Source organism: Anomaloglossus baeobatrachus, chromosome 7 (genome assembly GCF_048569485.1).
Source record: "Anomaloglossus baeobatrachus isolate aAnoBae1 chromosome 7, aAnoBae1.hap1, whole genome shotgun sequence".
NCBI lineage: Eukaryota > Metazoa > Chordata > Amphibia > Anura > Aromobatidae > Anomaloglossus > Anomaloglossus baeobatrachus.
The window spans coordinates 192522796-192543060 of record NC_134359.1 but is presented as its reverse complement, the minus strand read 5'-3'; the positions used below and the strand labels follow the sequence as shown (position 1 = coordinate 192543060).

Below are 20265 nucleotides of genomic sequence, written 5' to 3'. Positions count from 1 at the left end.
ATGTTATGTGTGTAGTATCACAAACGTGGAAAATATAGAATCATAGAATCATAGAATGTTAGAGTTGGAGGAACCTCAAGGGCCATCGAGTCTAACTCCCTACGAGTGCAGGTTTTCCTAAATCATCCCAGCTTCACTTGAAGATTTCCATTGATAGAGAGCTCACTACCTCTCGCAGTAGCCTGTTCATAGAATCATAGAATGGTAGAGTTGGAAGGGACTCCAAGGGTCATTAGGTCCAACCCCTTGTGAGCGCAGTTTTCTTAAATCATCCCAGCTATATAAAAAATGGTATAACGCAAAACTAGTACACCTGACCCATCCTGGTTCTTGTTCAGACTAGCGGTCTCAGCTGCGCAGTCCCTAAAGGCCCTTGAGAAAACTGGAACAATAACCAAAATGACCACTCGGACCTTTGCTTCCTAAGCGGCCATTGAGAGTGTCATATATCTTTTAAATAATTTGATGAAAGGTGCAGGGTAAACAATAATGAAAACCAAAAGTAACAATCTGTCAGAAAGGGCCCACTTCAGAAATATCACCAAGGGGAAATGCAAGCCTGGGGACGCTTTAAATAGTTACACCATCTGAGTAATGAGGCAGACTGAATTACAGCATGGAAACACTTGTTGGCACTAAATCATTTATACTAACAATGTTGTGTGCACTGAGGAAATCATCCAGCCCTTTTTTAAAAGCTGTTATAGTATCTGCCATTACTACCTCTTGTGGTAGGGCATTCCATAGCCTGACTGCCCTAACTGTAAATAACTTTTTCCTATTTAGGTGCTGGAATCACTTTTCTTCCACTCACAGTGAGTGCCCCCTAGTCCTTAGTATTGTCCTTCTAAGGAATAAGCCATGTGCCTGTCCTTTATATTGACCACACTTGTATTTATACATATAAATGAGGTCTCCACTGAGTCGTCTTTTTCTATGCTAAACAATTCCAACTTTTTCAACCTCTCATCATATGTGAGGCCTTCCATTCCTTGCAATAATCTAGTTATCCGCCTTTGAATTCTAAGTTCTGAATGTCCTTTTTAAAATTTGGGGTCCAAAAATTATTCCCATATTCCAGATAAGGCCTTACAAGTGATTTATAGAGGGGTAACAATATGTTGGGATCATGAGATCTAATCTCTCTTTTTATACACCCTAAAATCTTGTTTGCTTTCTCAGCTGGTGCTTGACATTGTGTACTGTTGCTCAGCTTATAACCAGAATATCCAAGTCTTTCACCTGATGCAGCAATAGCATTAGGGTACCGTCTCACTAAACAACGTACCAGCGATTCTGACCACGATTTTACCTGGTCAGGATCGCTGGTGCGTCACTACATGGTTGCTGGTGAGCTGTCAATCAGGCAGATCTCACCAGCGACCAGCCACCAGAGACTCTGCACTTGGTAACCAAAGTACACATCGGGTTTCTAAGCAAAGCGCTTTGCTTAGTTACCCAAATTTACCCTGGTTACGTGTGCAGGGAGCCAGCGCTAAGCGGTGTACGCTGGTAACCAGGGTAAATATCGGGTAACTAAGAAAAGGGCTTTGCTTGGTTACCCGATATTTACCCTGGTTACTAGCGTACACTGCTTAGCGCTAGCTCCCTGCAGACGTATCCAGGGTACACATCGGGTTACTAAGCAAAGTGCTTTGCTTAGTTACCCGATATTTACCCTGGTTACGTGTGCAGGGAGCCAGCGCTTAGCGGTGCATGCTGGTAACCAGGGTAAATATCGGTTAACTAAGCAAAGCGCTTTGCTTAGTTACCCGATATTTACCTTGGTTACCAGTGTACGCTGCTTACACAGAGTCGGTGCTCGTTGGTCTCCCGCCGTCAAACACGCCGATGTGTGCTGCACAGCGGGAGACCAACGAGCAAAAAATAAACCAGAACAGTGTGTAGTGATCAGCGATTTCACAGTAGGGGCCAGGTCACTGCTTAGTGTCACACACAGCGAGATTGCTGATGAGGTCACTGGTACGTCACAAAATCTGTGACTCAGCAGCGATCTCGCTAGCGATCTCGCTATGTGAGAATTACCCCTTACTCCATCCTAGGTGCATTACTTTACATTTATCAACATGAAATCTCATTTGCCAAGTGTCTGCCCATTCCGACATACTCTCCAAATTGTTTTGTAATACTGTAGTATCTAGATCAGGTTTTATGCATGACAGTATTCCCTTTCCACAAGCAGCTACTGGACTCTCCAAAATCCCCTTCCTCTGACATCGCTGATTAAAGTCTTTTACCAGATGATCAGCATGCAGATATTCCATATTAATCCTTAAGTTATCCTCCTGACCTTAAGGCTTCCATTTAAAAACATACCGCAGCCAGCGTCTGATGCATCTGGGACCCAGTACTTGCAAAAGCTCATACTCCCATCCTCCTCCATATCCACCTCAATTATGTCCTTAGGATCAGGTGTCCCCTCATGTATTTTAAGGAGAGAGGAATAGAAGAAATTATTAAGTTGGAGTTTGACTGTCACAGGATTAAAGATTTTAATTAATATATACGGAGTAACAAATTTGGGAGCACATTTATTAGAAGGTACTTTAAGGCGTAGATTTTTTGAGGATAACCAAACCAATTCTCCCACCCTAAAGACAGGAACCCTCTTACTTCTGTAGTTTGCAGTTCACTTAGTCTGATCAAATAGTTATCATTAGAGATGGGTGAACCTGCAGATGTTCTCTTCAGTGGGTTAGGCCAGACTTAAAACAAAAAAGTCCGTTTCGAGAAAGAACTTCAACCCGAACTTGAGTCTGGACCCCAAACTCCATATAAGTCTATGTGGACCTGAACTTGTGTGCTGTAAAATGGTGACAGTAAGGGATAGCGGGCTGCAAAAGGAAGAAAAATGGGGATTAAAGCAGGACAATCATACATACAGAGTCTCTGTGCGGCTGTCAAACAGCTTCCGGGTCCACTCATTTACTCTCATGAATATACACTGCTTCCCCCACTCACCCTCTGTGACAGTGTCAATGATTGATTGCAGTCAGACTGCCCGCATGCAGGCATTTGTGATTGGTTATCCTCACACTAACTGTCTAGGTCCCAAAGTGGAGTGTAAAAATAATTTGAAATAATGGTGTAGGGTTCCAGGTATTTTGAAAGCCAGCACAGATAAACCAAACAGTTACAGGATGAAGTTCCTAACTGTGTGCTGCGCTATCTTGGCTGTATATAAAAATATGAGGGATTCCATGCGATTTCCATGGGATCCTCAATTTTTATACCCAGCCAAATAAAGCAGACAGCTAGGGGCTTGCATTCTAAGGGTGGGGAGGTTATAGGGCCCTCTCAGGACTAAAAATAGCAGCCCACAGCCGCCCCAGAATTAGTGCCTCCATTAGATGCGCCAATGCTGTTGCTAACCCAGCCCATCCCGATTGCCCTGGTGCAGTGGCAATCAGGGTAATATAAGGGGTTAATCAAAGCTTTGATTTGTAATGGGTAGGGGTCTATGAGACCTCCTCCTTACTAATCGTGTAAGTAAAAAGAAATAAACAGAAAATGTAGAGAAAAATCATTTGCTTAAAAAAAAAACAAAAAACCCTATTTCTACAATTTATTAACCCCCAAAACACCCCTATAGGCTCAACGTACATCATAGCATGGGGTCCCATGACATTCCCGGATCTGCTACATTTGATGCTGCAGTGTACTGTAACATTAGAAAACATGACCTATCTGTGCAGTCTGTGGGACAGAGTAACGGAGCCGAGTGAGAGTGGTGACATAAATCTGCACCAAATCTGCATCTCCAACCCTAGGTGATTTTGATGTGTTTTTGCTCCAGGAAATGTAGGCAGAAGTTTGTTGCAGATATCTACACCAACTCTGCATCTTCTGGCAGAAAAATGCACCCAAAAAATGGGATACAGTTTAAAGCGTTTTTCTGTCTGGAAATACAGATTTGGTGCAGAAATTTGATGCAGCAATCTGCACCAAATCTGCATCTTGTGGTAAAAAAATGCACCAAAAAACGCATTACAGATTTGATGCGTTTTCTGGTAGAAAAATGAGTCAAAATCATCACATTTTCATTGCATTTTTTGGCCAGGGGATGCAGATTTGGTGCAGAAATATGTTGCAGAAATCTGCATCTCCTGACAGAAAAAATGCATCAATAAACGCAATGTAGTTTTACACCATGTTGTTGAATTTTTCTGCTTGGAGATTTCTGCAAATAATTTCTACACCTCAACCACAACATCTGGCAGAAAAAGGCATCAAAACCACATTGCGTTTTTTTGGTGCGTTTTTTTTGGAGGTGTACATTTGTCGCATTTTTCTGCAATTTCTTCACCAAATCTGCATCTCCTGGCAGAAAAACGTTTCAAAACCTCATTGCATTTTTGTTTGCGTTACTCTGCCAGTAGATGTAGATTTTCTGCAACCAAATACTCAACATGCGCACATAGCCGAGTTGAGTTGAGCATTGAGTTCATTAAGTTCGCCTCAGATAAGTTCATAGAGTTCACCTGAGGCATGTTCTTTGAGTTTTTTTTATTTCAGCTGAGGTCACAGCTGGGATACCATAAGAACCACCAGCTGTAACATCAGGTGAACTAACTGATGTCACTGGTATTCCCATTGGTGTGAGTTTTACATCTCCTATTAGAAAGGAAAAAAATCTGGAAGCTGGATCATTTCTTCTTGTTTCACTTATAACTCAATAATACTACATCTCATATGCACAGTTCTTATACAGACCAGAGGTCCCAGCTGCCGCAGGCTGAAACAACTCCAACTTGATGACTAAAATGACCATTTCCTAAGCGGCCATATCAACTGTGGGTGTCAAAGAAAAGGAAAACTAAAAGTAGCAATCTATCAGAAAAAGCACTTGGCAGAAATGCTCAATTAATGAGCAGAACCTACTTCAGAAATATCATCAGTGGGAAAGACAAGCCTGGGTAAGCTTTAAATCGTTATACCAGCCAGGTGATTGGGCACACTGAATTAGAGCATGGATACACCCATTGCCAGAAAAGCAATGAGCACAAAGTGTTCAAAACCAGGGCAGCGACCACACCTGACTGTGGCACAGTGCAGAGGGAAACAGACCACAGAACAAATCCAAAGCATTACAGCTAAGCTATTTCTGAGTATCCTACAAGATGAGTTACTTCATACACTAAGGTTCTATAGATATGAAAAGGGTGACATAGTGTCCCAGCATGATAATGTCCCAAATCATATGTTGAGATTGAAAACTGGTTCAAAGACCACGAAATAGAGGTGCTGGATTGGCCCCTACTGTCCCCAACCCACTTGAGCACTTGTGGGTAGACTTGAAGAAAAAGCTGCATAAAAGTGAATCGACCAGTATGCAGCAACATTGGGAAACATATGTTGGGGTTGCTCATTATGAGGGGTGGTGGTTGATTCCCATACATTTATAATATTATTCCCCTACTATAGTGCAGGTCAGAATCTTTACCTTTAATAGTACATTAATATTGTCTGACTAACTTTGAGTAATACTATCTTTATGCAGCCTACATCTTCCTTGCTGCTATAATTGGGGAATTTGCACATGCACTTGCACTTTACTTTTTGATAAAAAAAAACAAAATGCTAACAAATGTTGAAGTCTAAAGGAAATTTACAAAATGCTAACAAAATAATACAATTTTAGATGTTAAGGAGGAAAACAGTAAGAAATGCAGTGACATGACATTAATCTGCACAACTAATTATGTATGTGATAGCCAAGATGATTGTCTATAAAATGAAGGTAGTCTCACTTTTGAAGCTGAAGTGGATGGTGAGATGTGGAACCTGAAAGTCAAACGTTGAAAACATTGTTACCCTTTTGCTTGTCTGTGTAACTCTGATATAGTCTATGTATATGTCATGCTGTACTCTAAGATGTACAATACCAGTACAGCGCAGTAATGTGGGACTGAGAGGATTCCTGAAACTATCTGAGAAGGTAGTTAGCTGGTAAACCACTAGGGGGCGTAAAAGTGGAGGAAACGTATGAGCAGGGAATTCCCTAGCAGAGGTAATACTAGTCAAGCCCACCAGATGGCAGTAGAATCGTCAGAAAGCCGTGTCACAACATGAGGTCTTGTAAATACACAAGGGCAAAGTCTAAATGCAGTCAGAGGGAAGTAAATAGTCAGTAGCCGGGAAATCAGAGCCTAGAAGTGAGGGGGAGTGGGAAGACAAGACAGAATTAAGGTAAACAGATAAGGAACGAACAGGGAGACAGCGGGAGAGACACTGATGGAAACAGAGAACAGAGGAGGTTAACAACAGGTCATGTGAACACGGAGGTCAGGAGGGGGCAGGGCAGACAACAGGTCACTCAAGAGCAGAACACTGCAGAGCCAGAAATATCACTGGCGAAGTCCAAGAGAAACAGTGCCCTAATAAAGCAGCCTGACCTCCAGAACGATGCAGGAAAGATTAACCTCTAACGTGACCTGCATCAGAAGTGAAACTAAAAAAAGGCTCAGCTCCAGCTGAGCCAGGAGTCAATCATGACAGTATATTTAAGTAATTTAAAATCCCATTTTTTGGAAACACTACATTCAATATATAGTATAATCTTGTCATATATTATCTTAAGTTATTTTCCTTCTTTTTTGTTTTTTTTAAAGGTTCCTGGAAATTATGGACGTTCCCTCAAATGAAACAGAAATTGAAGTCTGTTTCAGATATTTTCTGTTGCTGGCTTCTAAGCCAAAGGAAAAGCAACAATGTAATCTATAAAGCATTAAATATAAGGCAATTAATAAACAATATTCACTGAAATAAAAAATATAACTTCAGTTTGTAAAATAATTTATTTCTGTGTTTCACCTGAATATATGAAAAATATAGTTTTGATTTTTGGTACCAGTTGTCTATGCATTAAAATTATAGATGGGTGAGCACAAACAAAGATAACAAAATAACACGTTTTGTGTATAAATCAATAGACATACATATTATTTAATCAATTATTAATGCTGGATTAAATGTGTATGTTTGTAGATTTATACACTACATTTGTTATTTTGTTGTGTTTTTGTTTGTTTTCTTGCTTTATTTTTCTTGAATTTGCAAGTTATATTCTAAAAATTCCCTGTTTAATTCTCAATTAGTTGTCTATGTGTTGGGCAGTGGCTCACTTTAAATTTCCAGAATTTATGTCACCTGTTGATTGACATGTGATTTAATTACACAGCCTGCTCACTTTGTTTTGTATGTATATATATATATATATATATATATATATATATATATATATATATATATACAGTGCCTACAAGTAGTATTCAACCCCGTGCAGATTTAGCAGGTTTACACATTCGGAATTAACTTGGCATTGTGACATTTCGACTGTAGATCAGCCTGGAAGTGTGAAATGCACTGCAGCAAAAAAGAATGTTATTTCTTTTTTTTTTTTAAATTGTGAAAAGTTTATTCAGAGGGTCATTTATTATTCAACCCCTCAAACCACCAGAATTCTGTTTGGTTCCCCTAAAGTATTAAGATTAAGAAGTATTTCAGGCACAAAGAACAATGAGCTTCACATGTTTGGATTAATTATCTCTTTTTCCAGACTTTTCTGACTAATTAAGACCCTCCCCAAAGTTGTGAACAGCACTCATACTTGGTCAACACTGGAAAGACAAAGGAGCATTCCAAGGCCATCAGAGACAAGATCGTGGAGGGTCACAAGGCTGGCAAAAGGTACAAAACTCTTTCCAAGGAGTTGGGCCTAACTGTCTCCACTGTTGGGAGCATCATCCGGAAGTGGAAGGCTTATGGAACGACTGTTAGCCTTCCACGGCCTGGACAGCCTTTGAAAGTTTCCACCCATGCCGAGGCCAGGCTTGTCCGAAGAGTCAAGGCTAACCCAAGGACAACAAGGAAGGAGCTCCGGGAAGATCTCATGGCAGTGGGGACATTGGTTTCAGTCAATACCATAAGTAACGTACTCCACCGCAATGGTCTCCGTTCCAGACGAGCCCGTAAGGTACCTTTACTTTCAAAGCGTCATGTCAAGGCTCGTCTACAGTTTGCTCATGATCACTTGGAGGACTCTGAGACAGACTGGTTCAAGGTTCTCTGGTCTGATGAGACCAAGATCGAGATCTTTGGTGCCAACCACACACGTAATGTTTGGAGACTGGATGGCACTGCATACGACCCCAAGAATACCATCCCTACAGTCAAGCATGGTGGTGGCAGCATCATGCTGTGGGGCTGTTTCTCAGCCAAGGGGCCTGGCCATCTGGTCCGCATCCATGGGAAGATGGATAGCATGGCCTACCTGGAGATTTTGGCCAAGAACCTCCGCTCCTCCATCAAGGATCTTAAGATGGGTCGTCATTTCATCTTCCAACAAGACAATGACCCAAAGCACACAGCCAAGAAAACCAAGGCCTGGTTCAAGAGGGAAAAAATCAAGGTATTGCAGTGGCCTAGTCAGTCTCCTGACCTTAACCCAATTGAAAACTTGTGGAAGGAGCTCAAGATTAAAGTCCACATGAGACACCCAAAGAACCTAGATAACTTGGAGAAGATCTGCATGGAGGAGTGGGCCAAGATAACTCCAGAGACCTGTGCCGGCCTGATAAGGTCTTATAAAAGACGATTATTAGCTGTAATTGCAAACAAGGGTTATTCCACAAAATATTAAACCTAAGGGTTGAATAATAATTGACCCACACTTTTATGTTGAAAATTTATTAAAATTTAACTGAGCAACATAACTTGTTGGTTTGTAAGATTTATGCATCTGTTAATAAATCCTGCTGTTGTTTGAAGTTTGCAGGCTCTAAAGCCTGCTTTACACACTTCAATAAATCCTTCAATCCGTCGTCGGGGTTAAGTTGTAAGTGACGCACATCCGGCATCGTTCGTGACGTGTTTGCGTGTGAAACCTACATGCGATCGATATTGAACGAAAATACGGTGATCGCATACACGTCGTTTATTCCTCATACATTGGACGTTTGGTAGTACGAAACTAGTGAATTGTAACGTGTGACATCCCTCATACGATTTTGGTGTCTGAGGCTATGTGCGCAGGTGTGCGCTCTGCACCGCAGCTTAAAAAAGGTCCGCTTCAGAGCGCAGCTGAAAAGCTGCGTTCTGAAGCGCCTCACAATGTCTGTCATGCACTAATCTCTGTCAGTCCGTCACTATCTCTGTCCCTCTCTCTCTGTCCATGTCAGTCTATCCCTCTTACCCCCTCTCTCATATACTCACCGATCCCCGATCTCCAGCGCAGCGCTGCACGGCATTCACACTGCTCCGGCGGCTTTTACTTTTTTGAAAAAGCCGGCCGCCCATTAAACAATCTCGTATTCTCTGCTTTCCCCGCCCACCGGCACCTATGATTGGTTGCAGTGAGACACACCCCCACGCTGAGTGAAAGGTGTCACACTGCACCCAATCACAGCAGCCGGTGGGTGTGTCTATACTGTGTATTGAAATAAATAATTAAATAATTTAAAAAAACGGCGTGCGGTCCCCCCCAATTTTAAAACCAGCCAGATAAAGCCATACGGCTGAAGGCTGGTATTCTCAGGATGGGGAGCTCCACGTTATGGGGAGCCCCCCAGCCTAACAATATCAGCCAACAGCCGCCCAGAATTGCCGCATACATTAGATGCGACAGTTCTGGGACTGTACCCGGCTCTTCCCGATTTGCCCTGGTGCGTTGGCAAATCGGGGTAATAAGGAGTTAATGGCAGCCCATAGCTGCCAATAAGTCCTAGATTAATCATGTCAGGCGTCTATGAGACACCTTCCATGATTAATCTGTAAGTGACAGTAAAAAAACACACACACCCGAAAAATCCTTTATTAGAAATAAAAAACACAAACAAATTCCCTCATTACCAATTTATTAATCCCGACAAACCCTCCATGTCCGGCGTACTCCACAGTCCTCCAGCGTCGCGTCCAGCTCTGCTGCATGGAGGTGACAGGAGCAGCAGAAGACACCGCCGCTCCGGTCACCTCCACACAGCTAATGAAGACAGCCGCGCGATCAGCTGCTGTCAGTGAGGTTACCCGCTGTCGCTGGATCCAGCGGTGGCCGCGGGTAACCTCAGTGACAGATCAGCTGATCGCGCGGCTGTCTTCATTACCTGCGTGGAGGTGACCGGAGCGGCGGTGTCTTCTGCTGCTCCTGTCACCTCCATGCAGCAGAGCTGGACGCAACGCTGGAGGACTGTGGAGTACGCCGGACATGGAGGGTTTGTCGGGGGTTAATAAATTGGTAATGAGGGAATGTGTTTGTGTTTTTTATTTCTAATAAAGGATTTTTTCATGTGTGTGTGTTTTTTTACTGTCACTTACAGATTAATCATGGAAGGTGTCTCATAGACGCCTGACATGATTAATCTAGGACTTATTGGCAGCTATGGGCTGCCAATAACTCCTTATTACCCCGATTTGCCAACGCACCAGGGCAAATCGGGAAGAGCCGGGTACAGTCCCAGAACTGTCGCATCTAATGTATGCGGCAATTCTGGGCGGCTGTTGGCTGATATTGTTAGGCTGGGGGGCTCCCCATAACGTGGAGCTCCCCATCCTGAGAATACCAGCCTTCAGCCGTATGGCTTTATCTGGCTGGTTTTAAAATTGGGGGGGACCGCACGCCGTTTTTTTTAATTATTTAATTATTTATTTCAATACACAGTATAGACACGCCCACCGGCTGCTGTGATTGGGTGCAGTGTGACACCTGTCACTCAGCGTGGGGGGCGTGTCTCACTGTAACCAATCATAGGCGCCGGTGGGCGGGGTAAGCAGGGAATACCAGATTGTTTAATGGGCGGCCGGCTTTTTCAAAACAGTAAAAGCCGCCGGAGCAGTGTGAACGCCGTGCAGCGCCGGGGAACGGGGATCGGTGAGTATGAGAGAGGGCTGCTCAATTCAGTCACTTAGGAGATTAGCGGTCACCGGTGAGTCCTTCACTGGTGACCGCTAATCAGGACGCGACACAGACAGAGCCGCAGCATGACCGTGAAGTCGGGTGAGGTTCACCCGAGTTCATTCTGACAGTGCGGCTCTGTCTGTGTCTGCTGTCATCTGCCATTCAGCTCTGCTACATGGCTGTCTATGTCTGCTGTTAGCGGCCATGTAGCAGAGCTGAATGGCAGATGACATAGTAAAAACGCATCCCTACACATTACACACGCTTGGCAAGTCAATAAATAAAAAAAAAAAGGGTGTCCAATGCATACGTCACAGAACACATGATCTAAAGGATCGCACACAAAATTGATCAATTTAACATAGACTACTAACGCTCGTGTGACAGCAAATGAACGACCTATGTGCAACCTCATTCAATCGCATATGCGACCTGGGCGTGTCACATCGCATACGAGATCGCATCCCTAATTGTAAGGTGTAAAGCTGGCTTAACTTATTTGCATCTTATCAAACCTGCTAAATCTGCAGGGGGTTGAATACTACTTGTAGGCACTGTATATATATATATATTGTATATGGTCATTTCTATGAAGTTTGAGCTTGAGAATGAATGTATGTTAGTGTTCGAAACGCTTTGCTTTTACTATGGCCTTGTACTATGGATTTAAAAATATTGTGAAATAAACTGGATTTATTTAAGAGGCTGGAATTTTTTTCTATATTATTATTATTATTTATTATTATAGCGCCATTTATTCCATGGCGCTTTACAAGTGAAAGAGGGTATACGTACAACAATCATTAACAGTACAAAACAGACAGGTATAGGAGGAGAGAGGACCCTGCCCGCGAGGGCTAACAGTCTACAGGGAATGGGTGATGGTACAATAGGTGAGGACAGAGCTGGTTGCGCAGTGGTGTACTGGACTGAGGGTTATTGTAGGTTGTAGGCTTGTTGGAAGAGATGGGTCTTGAGATTCCTCTTGAAGCTTTCCACGGTAGGGGAGAGTCTGATATGCTGAGGTAGAGCGTTCCAGAGTATGGGGGAGGCACGGGAGAAATCTTGTACGCGATTGTGGGAAGAGGAGATAAGAGAGGAGTAAAGAAGGAGATCTTGTGAGGATCTGGTGTTGCGTGCAGGTAGGTTCTGGGAGACTAAGTCACAGATGTAGGGAGGAGACAGAATGTGGATGGCTTTGCATGTCATGGTTAATGTTTTGAACTGGAGTCGTTGGCCGATGAGAAGCCAGTGAAGGGATTGGCAGAGTGGAGAGGCATGGGAATAGCGAGGGGAGAGGGAGATTAAGCGGGCCGCAGAGTTTAGGATAGATTGGAGGGGTGCAAGAGTGTTGGAAGGGAGGCCACAGAGCAGGAGGTTGCAGTAGTAGAGGCGGGTGATGATGAGGGCATGCACTAATGTTTTTCCTGATTCTTGGTTAAGGAAAGCACGGATCCGGGAGATATTTTTCAGTTGTAGTCTGCATGAGGTGAAGAGAGCTTGGATGTGTGGCTTGAAGGATAGAGCAGAGTCGAGGGTTACTCCAAGGCAACGAGCTTGTGAGACTGGGAGAGTGGGCAACCATCAAGTTTGATGGAAAGGCTTGTTGGAGGAGATAAAGTGAGGAGGACAGACAATGAACTCTGTTTTGTCCATTTTAAGTTTTAGGAATCGCGCAGAAAAGAAGGATGAAATAGCAGACAGACATTGTGGAATTTTGGTTAGTAGAGAGGTAATGTCAGGTCCAGAGAGGTAGATCTGTGTCATTGGCATAGAGATGATACTGAAAGCCATGGGACTCTATGAGCTGTCCCAGGCCGAAAGTGTAGATGGAGAACAGCAGGGGTACAAGAACTGAGCCTTGGGGAACACCGACAGATAGGGGGTGAGATGAGGAAGTGGTGTGAGAATGGGAGACGCTGAAAGTTCTCTTGGTTAGGTATGAGGAGATCCAAGATAGGGCCAAGTCTGTGATACTCAGAGATGAGAGAATCTATAGTAGGAGGGAATGGTCTACTATGTCGAAGGCAGAGGACAGGTCCAGGAGGAGGAGGATAGAGTAGTGTCGCTTGGCTTTGGCGGTTAGTAGATCATTGGGGACTTTGGTTAGGGCAGTTTCAGTAGAGTGATGTGGTCGGAAGCCAGATTGTAGCTGGTCAAAGAGGGAGCAGGAGGAGAGGCATGAGGACAGTTCAAGATGGACATGCTGTTCCAGTGGTTTTGAGGTATAGGGGAGAAGGGATATGGGGCGATAGTTTGACACAGAGAATGGGTCAAGGGAGGGCTTCTTGAGGATGGGTGTAACGGAGGCATGTTTAAAGCATGAGGGGAATATACCACTTGTTAGTGATAGGTTGAAGAGACGGGTTAGGGCTGGAATAAGAGTAAGATTGTTTTCTGTCATGGTGGAGAAGCTGGAATTGGAGGAAGAGGGCTGAGTAGCTATGATGAGGGGCCGTGGTAATTGGGGGCCAAAGCTTGCTCTGATGTTGTCAATCTTCTGCTTGAAGAAAGAGGCAAAGTCTTCAGCCGAGATGAGAGGAGAGGGAGGTGATGCTGAAGGACGGAGGAGAGAATTGAAAGTGTTGAATAGCTGTTTAGGGTTGTGAGAGAGAGAGAGGATATGAGGGATGAAAAGTAGGTTTGTTTTGCAGCAGTGAGTGTGGACTTGAAAGTGATGAAGGACTCTTTATATGCAATGAAGTGCTCAGTGGAAGGAGACTTCTTCCATCTGCGCTCAGCAATTCTGGAAGCCCATCTCAGTTCTTTAGTCTGACTCGTGTGCCAGGGTTGCCTGTTGATTGTGCGGGATTTGGTGTGTGTGAGGGGGGCGCTGATTCGAGAGCTGCAGAGATTGTAGTGTTGTATAAAGTTGCAGCAGCATCTGCATCGTGTAAAAATGCAATGACTGTGAGAGGGAGGAGGGACTGAGAAAGTGCACGTAAATCAAGGTGTTTGATATTTCTGCGAGGTGTGAAAGTTTGTGGAGGGGGGTTGCGTACTTAGAGAAGAGAGGGAAGAGAATGTGAGTAGGTTGTGGTCAGACGGGGGAGAGGTGAGTTAGAGAGGTTAGATAGGGAACAGAGGCGAGTGAAGATGAGGTCCAGCGTGTGACCATCTTTGTGAGTAGCTGCAGAAGACCATTGGGTGAGGCCGAAGGAGGAAGTGAGTGTTAGAAGTTTGGAGACAGATGAGTGGGAAGTGTCAATGGGGATATTGAAATCAGCCATGATGATGGTGGGGATGTCGGTGGAAAGGAAGTGTAGTAGCCAGGTGGTGAAATGGTCAAAAAAGGCAGTGGCTGGCACTGGAGGGTGGTAAATGACAGCCAGTTGAAGGTTGGAGGGGGTGTAGATGCCTACGGAGTGCACCTCAATGGGAGAGTAACAGAGCGTGGTAGTGGAATTGGTGTAAAGAAGCATTGGTCGGACAGGAGCAAACCAACTCCTCCACCATGCTTGTTGCTGGGGCGGGGGCTGTGAGAGAGTTGGAGACTGCCATAAGAAAGTGCAGCTGGAGAGGCTGTGTCAGACGGGATGAGCCAGGTTTCAGTGATAACGAGGAAAGAAAGTTTATTAGTGATAAAAAGATCATGAATGTAGGATAGTTTGCTGCAGACCGAACGAGCGTTCCATAGAGCTCCTGTTAGTGGGACTGGGGGAGCGGGGGCTGGGTGGATGGGTATGAGGTTAAAGAGGTTGCGGAAATTTGTGATATGTTGTGGATGAGGGTTTGAAGTGACAATAGGGATGTGGTGAGGAGGACCAGGATTAGGAGAGATATCTCGAGCAATGAGGAGAAGCAGTGAGAGTGTTAGTAGGTGGGAGCAGGAGAGGCCATGAGATGGTCGTGTGTGTCTGGAGACACTGGGTGAAATGTGGAGGAAAATATCTGAGGGGAAGGTGAGATGGGTGGGGAGGATGGTGGGAGAGATGAAAAGTTCATTACTGGGTTTAGGGATCAGAGGGTGCAGTAGAAAGTGAAGTACTATAGGGGTGAAAGTTAAGGCAAACACAAACATTGTTTACAGTGACTATGTATCCAGTTACCTTCTGGTCACTTCCGGCCCAATTCTGGCCTAATTCAATGCATCATACTTATATGGTGCATACGTGTCTTGGTGCAGACGAAGAGTCTTTGTGCAGACTTTTAGGTGCCCCAATATATACATATACAAGTGCAATCAGCTGTGAAGGGGTGGGGTGCAACAAGAACCTCTTGATCACTCAAAGAAGCCCGATGCAGCATCACATAGGCAGAGTAAACAAAGGTCATAAAAGGAAGGTGGGGAACAGGGAGATATTGAAGCAAAGAGAGAACAGGTCAGATATATTGGTAAAGTAGGGTGAAGGATTTAATATACTGTACCAGGTATTAGCACACACAGCAGAGAGAAGGGGAGATCAGTTCATAGTGTATTAGAGGCCTGCTGTGGGCAGGGATTCAAGCCTCACAAACCTTGCTACTGCTGCACAAAGAATCTATTCTACTCTTTAATATCACTGCTGTTAGCTGCATTTAGTGATGGGCATCTGCTGGAGTAGGGATAGTGTATTGGAGGCATGTTGGTAGGGATTCTAGCCTTACAGACCGTGCTGCTACATAAACAATCTAGACGCACTTTTTTTCCTCCAAATTTGGGAGGAAAGTGTGGGGTGCGTCTTATAGTCCGAATGTCAAAGCGGGGGGGGTGGTACCTGCAGGGTAGGGAACTGTGGGGAGTCAGCGCTATGCAGAGGGATCACAGTGGGCAGGGAGGGTCACTGCTGCAGGAAGCCGGCGGCTGGAGAAACCACGTGTGCCCGCTGCTTAAATTAAATGAATATTCATTAGCTGCTCCCCACCCACCTCTCTCTGCAGTCAGTGACTAGAAGCGGGTATGAGGAGCAGCAAATCAATACTTGTTTAATGTAAACAGCGGACACACGTGGGTGCTCCAGCCGCTGGCTTCCTGCAGAGGCTGGGGAGATTGTGTGTCCGCTGTTTAGGAAGCAGGAGCAGGGTGTCGCTGCAGTCCTGTCTGGCCCTGAGGAATTGCAGATCACTGCAGTGTTCGGGCCAGAGCACGGCATACCATCACAGCACAGCCCGCAGTCTCTGTGCCGAGTGCTCACATTGCTTTCACTTTGCTCCTGTCTCTGCACTAGAAACAAAGTCTTCCGTAACAGCAGGATCTGCAGTGATGTAATGAATAGGCGGGGCCAAAGCAGCACAGAACAGCAGAGTGCCCCGCCTCTTCATTACATCACTGCAGGTCCTCAAGATATGGGAGACTTTGTTTCTAGTGCCAGGACCAAACTGAAGCATGGTGAGCATCATATCTGTAAAAGTAAGGCAATAAATAATATAGTATATAAAGGCATTACTGTACACCTGGATGGGATGGATCATATATTTATTTATACACACACACACACACACACCCACACACACCCACACAGTATATAATTATATATACACACACACACCAGATTGGAAGATCACACATATAATGATGGGGAACATACATATTCCACGATGGGGGCCATATATACCTAGAAGGTATCCAGAATGGGGGATATGAGGACAGAATTTTTGGATATTATAACCTCCATAACACTGTCAGCAGTAAAATAACAGTGTGTCATGACCACATTTTTTTGCTTTAATTACTATTCCTCTTCTAAAACAAGGGTGTGTCTTATAGTCTGGTGCGTCTTGTAGTCCGAAAAATATGGCATTCTTTAAGAGTACTGCTCTCAGCAGTATTTAGTGTAGGGCAAGCTACTGGAATAGAGATAGTGTATTAGTGGCCTCTAGGCAGGGATTCTAGCCTTACGGACCATGCTGCGTACTGCTAAACAATAAATGTATTCTATTCTCTCATAATACTGTGGAATGCCCTACCACAAGAGGTAGTAATGGCAGATACTATGACATCTTTTAAAAAATGGCTGGATGATTTCCTCAGTACACACAACATTGTTAGTTATAAATGACTTAGTGACCAAATGTAGAACTGGTGGAGGAAGGTTGAACTAGATGGACCTAGGTCTTTTTTTTCAACCTAAGTAACTATGTAATACCGCTCTTAGTCTGCAGTTAGTGTCAAGTAGAGATGAGCGATCGTGTTAGATAAAGGTTCGCCAATTTCAAATTCAGTATGAGCCTTACCCTGTTCGGCTTGGACTTGGTAACATGAACACTTTCCCCAAAAGTCGGCAATGTTCGGTTTTGTTCAATAACTGATCGCATTTTCCAAAAATGCTTTTCTAATAACATGTTATGCTTTTGGATAGGATTGTGGTCCTGTATGATGAACGGGGGATGTCTTTAATGAGTGGAGGGTGAGGAGACTTGTGAGAAGCCAGAGGCGTGTGGAGTCTTTATTTTTTCCTAACTTTTGTAACGGATGTTCCTGCAGCCAATCACTGCGCAGCAAACATCCAAAAGGTTCTGATAAAAGGGCTTGTGTCATTGGTTGCCTAACTCGCATGTCCGTTAGCAGATAAAATGTGGTGTCAGTGACATTTTGTGAATATTAAAGATTAGGGAAGGTGCTACCGCCACTGCTGCCGCTGGTACTGCTAAACAGTTAGCTTGGCTAGAGGTTTAATGATTGTTAGTTTAGATAGATAGGAGAGCAATAGTGTAGAATAGGGCAGTACAGTGTAGGGAAAGGTGTGTGCCAGAAATCAGCATTTCATCATAGACAGAGAGATTGCTACTTGTGAGTGCCTGCCAAAGAGTTGCCAGTGAACGATCTAAATAGGTATTGCTACTTATTACTGCCTGCTCCAAATTACCCAGTGAACCACATTTCTAGGTATTATTACTTAGTAGTGACAGCTCTAAATTTGCTAGTGAACTAGCTAAATAGGTCTTGCAATTATTCATGTACCTGTTCCAAATTATGCATTGAAGCACATTTCTAGTTATTGTTACTGTTAGGAAACGGTGCCGCCATAGCTGCAAGCAGCCTGCTGCGGTTCCAGTTGCGCCCAGGCACCAGCCGCCATTTTTGGCTGTGCCTCGTGTCGTCCAGCTGGCTGCTTCCTCCTCCATGTCTAAGTGTGGAGATGCGGCTAGTGCACATATGTGTGCCGATTTACCCCAGCTAGAGCCAAAGTCTAGTGTTTCGCCAAGTGAGCATGCTCAGCCTGACTGTGCCATTCCTGAGTCCTTAGTTCAGGCTACTGAGCATGCTCCTACACTTAATACGAAAAGCCTCTTTGCACAGGTACTTGGACATCGTGCCATGTCTAAGTCCTGTGTTGTGCCTACTGAGCATGCTCGGGCAGATAGTCTGATTTCTGAAACTGTTGTTCAGGCTACCGAGCACGCTCAGGCACTTAGTGCATCAGAGGTTAGGTCTGGTAAGGACTTCACTGGGCATGTCTGTGAGGTGGCAGGCTCTGATAGGCCAACACATCAGGTGTCCTGATGATGTAGCCACTCCGGACTGGCTCGCGGAGGCCCGCCCCTATGACACGGCACCTCACCATTGGTCGTCAGACGATGACTGGTGAGGTGTTTGCGGCGTGGCAGTCATGAGGTATTCAGTGACGTTGCAGTTCCGGATAGGCCGCTGGTGATGTCGCTGATAACGTGGAACTCCGCTATTGGACCCTGGAGGTGCCATTGTGGTCCAACCTGGGTTTGGGGTGGACAAAGGTTATAAAAGGGGCTGGAGACAACATGGAGGTGCGCAGTCTTCAAATTTGCTTGGCTATAGCACACCTCCATGTGTAAAGCCCATTGAGGCAACAGCCTGTGTACATTAGAAGCGGTAGGTAGGGTTAGGCGTCCGGTGCTTGTCACGTCATGACACCCATGGTTCAGCACGCTAGGGTCAGAAGCTGGGCTTCCACCTCCTACCATCTTGTCCTGCTAGTGCAGCCCAGTGGAGTCAACTGGGCTGCGGCTGCTGCGCCACCTGTTATCCTCTTCGGCTTCCCAGTCAACGCTACCGATGTAACCACCTGGCCTGACATGTCCTTCACACACGTGGAGAGTCGAGAGGTGACTAGAAACGCTAATCGGGGGACCGCTCTGTCTGACGTGTCCTACACACGTGGCCGACACGGCGCTTTCACGGCGGTCTTCCGGTCAACGATCCATGGTCACCACCCGGCCTGACATTCCCTGCACACGTGGTTGGTGGAGTGCCAGGTACACCAAAACACTAACTGAGTTGTCGTCCGGTCTGACGTGTCCCTACAGACGTGACCGGTTCCCAGGTCTCCTGGGTTATCTCCGAGCCACCAAGCTCTGTATGCTCCACCTAACCTTCGGGTTGCCAGCAGCTCCTTTGTTATCTGGAGCACGGTGGGCCCTGACTGGCTATTGGGATATTTACCACCCGATCCTGATCTGCCAGTTCCCCCGTAACAGTTGCTTTGTAGTGCCTGTTCTCAATTTGCTAAGAAACTAGCTAAATAGGTCTTGGCACTTTTCAGTGCCTGCTCCAAATTACGCAGTGAACCAAATTTCTAGGTATTGCTACTTATAACTGCGAGCTCCAAATTACCCAGTGAACCACATTTTTAGGTATTGTTACTTAGTAGTGGCTGCTCTAAATTTGCTAGTGAATTAGCTAAATAGGTATTAGCACTTTTCAGTGCCTGCTCCAAATTACCCAGTGAACTACATTTCTAGGTATAGTTAATTAGTAGTGCCTGTTTATAAAATTTCTAGTGAACTAGCTAAATAGGTCTTGGCACTATTCAGTGCCTGCTCCAAATTATGCAGTGAACCACATTTGTAGTTATTGGTACAATTAAATGCCTTCACAATTTTGCCATCTCAGTCAAGAGATGTCACCCCAATTACACTTGTTTCTTCCCGCGTCACAAAATCTCCAATGGGCAAACTGACAGTGGGGAACCACACATGGGCAAGTCTGCTGAGCTGTTCACAAATTATATACCATGGGCATCAGAGATCTGCTCCAAAGATTCCCAGACTGCAAACCTGGTGGTGACCCTATGCCTGGGTGACATCACACAACCAACGTCTAACAGCCATGTGCTTGAAATGAGTCTGGTGTGTGGTTTAAAGAACCTTTGGATTGTTCCTGACTCAGAGATGGTATACTTTTCATGGCTTATCTTAATCACAAGAAAAATATTCTTTGTATTTTAAAAAAGTTTTTCATTAAAGCTGTGTTTTTATGGAAAAGTGAAACTGGATCATTCCTTTGTTCACCTGGTCCTATGCCTGGGTGATATCACACATGTGTCTTGCATTGCTTGTATCCTCAACCTGGTTGTACAAATTTGTACAAATTTCTAGTAGTACAATCTTCGCCTGGATGCAGTGCTGCAGAAGGCATGATTGCTGTGTGCTCACTTTCGTCTCTTCGCACCCCTCAG

The 20265-nt window shown here is 44.8% G+C and overlaps 1 protein-coding gene across 1 annotated transcript in view; it reads left to right on the top strand.

Moving 5' to 3' along the window:
* The window catches only part of LOC142246655 (uncharacterized), a 94680-nt gene extending 87936 nt beyond the window's left edge, over positions 1-6744 (top strand). The window contains exon 8 of the mRNA XM_075319721.1: positions 6633-6744. Coding sequence (XP_075175836.1) covers positions 6633-6744 — 112 coding nt within the window. The remainder of the gene's footprint in view (positions 1-6632) is intronic.
* The last annotated feature ends 13521 nt before the right edge of the window (positions 6745-20265 follow it).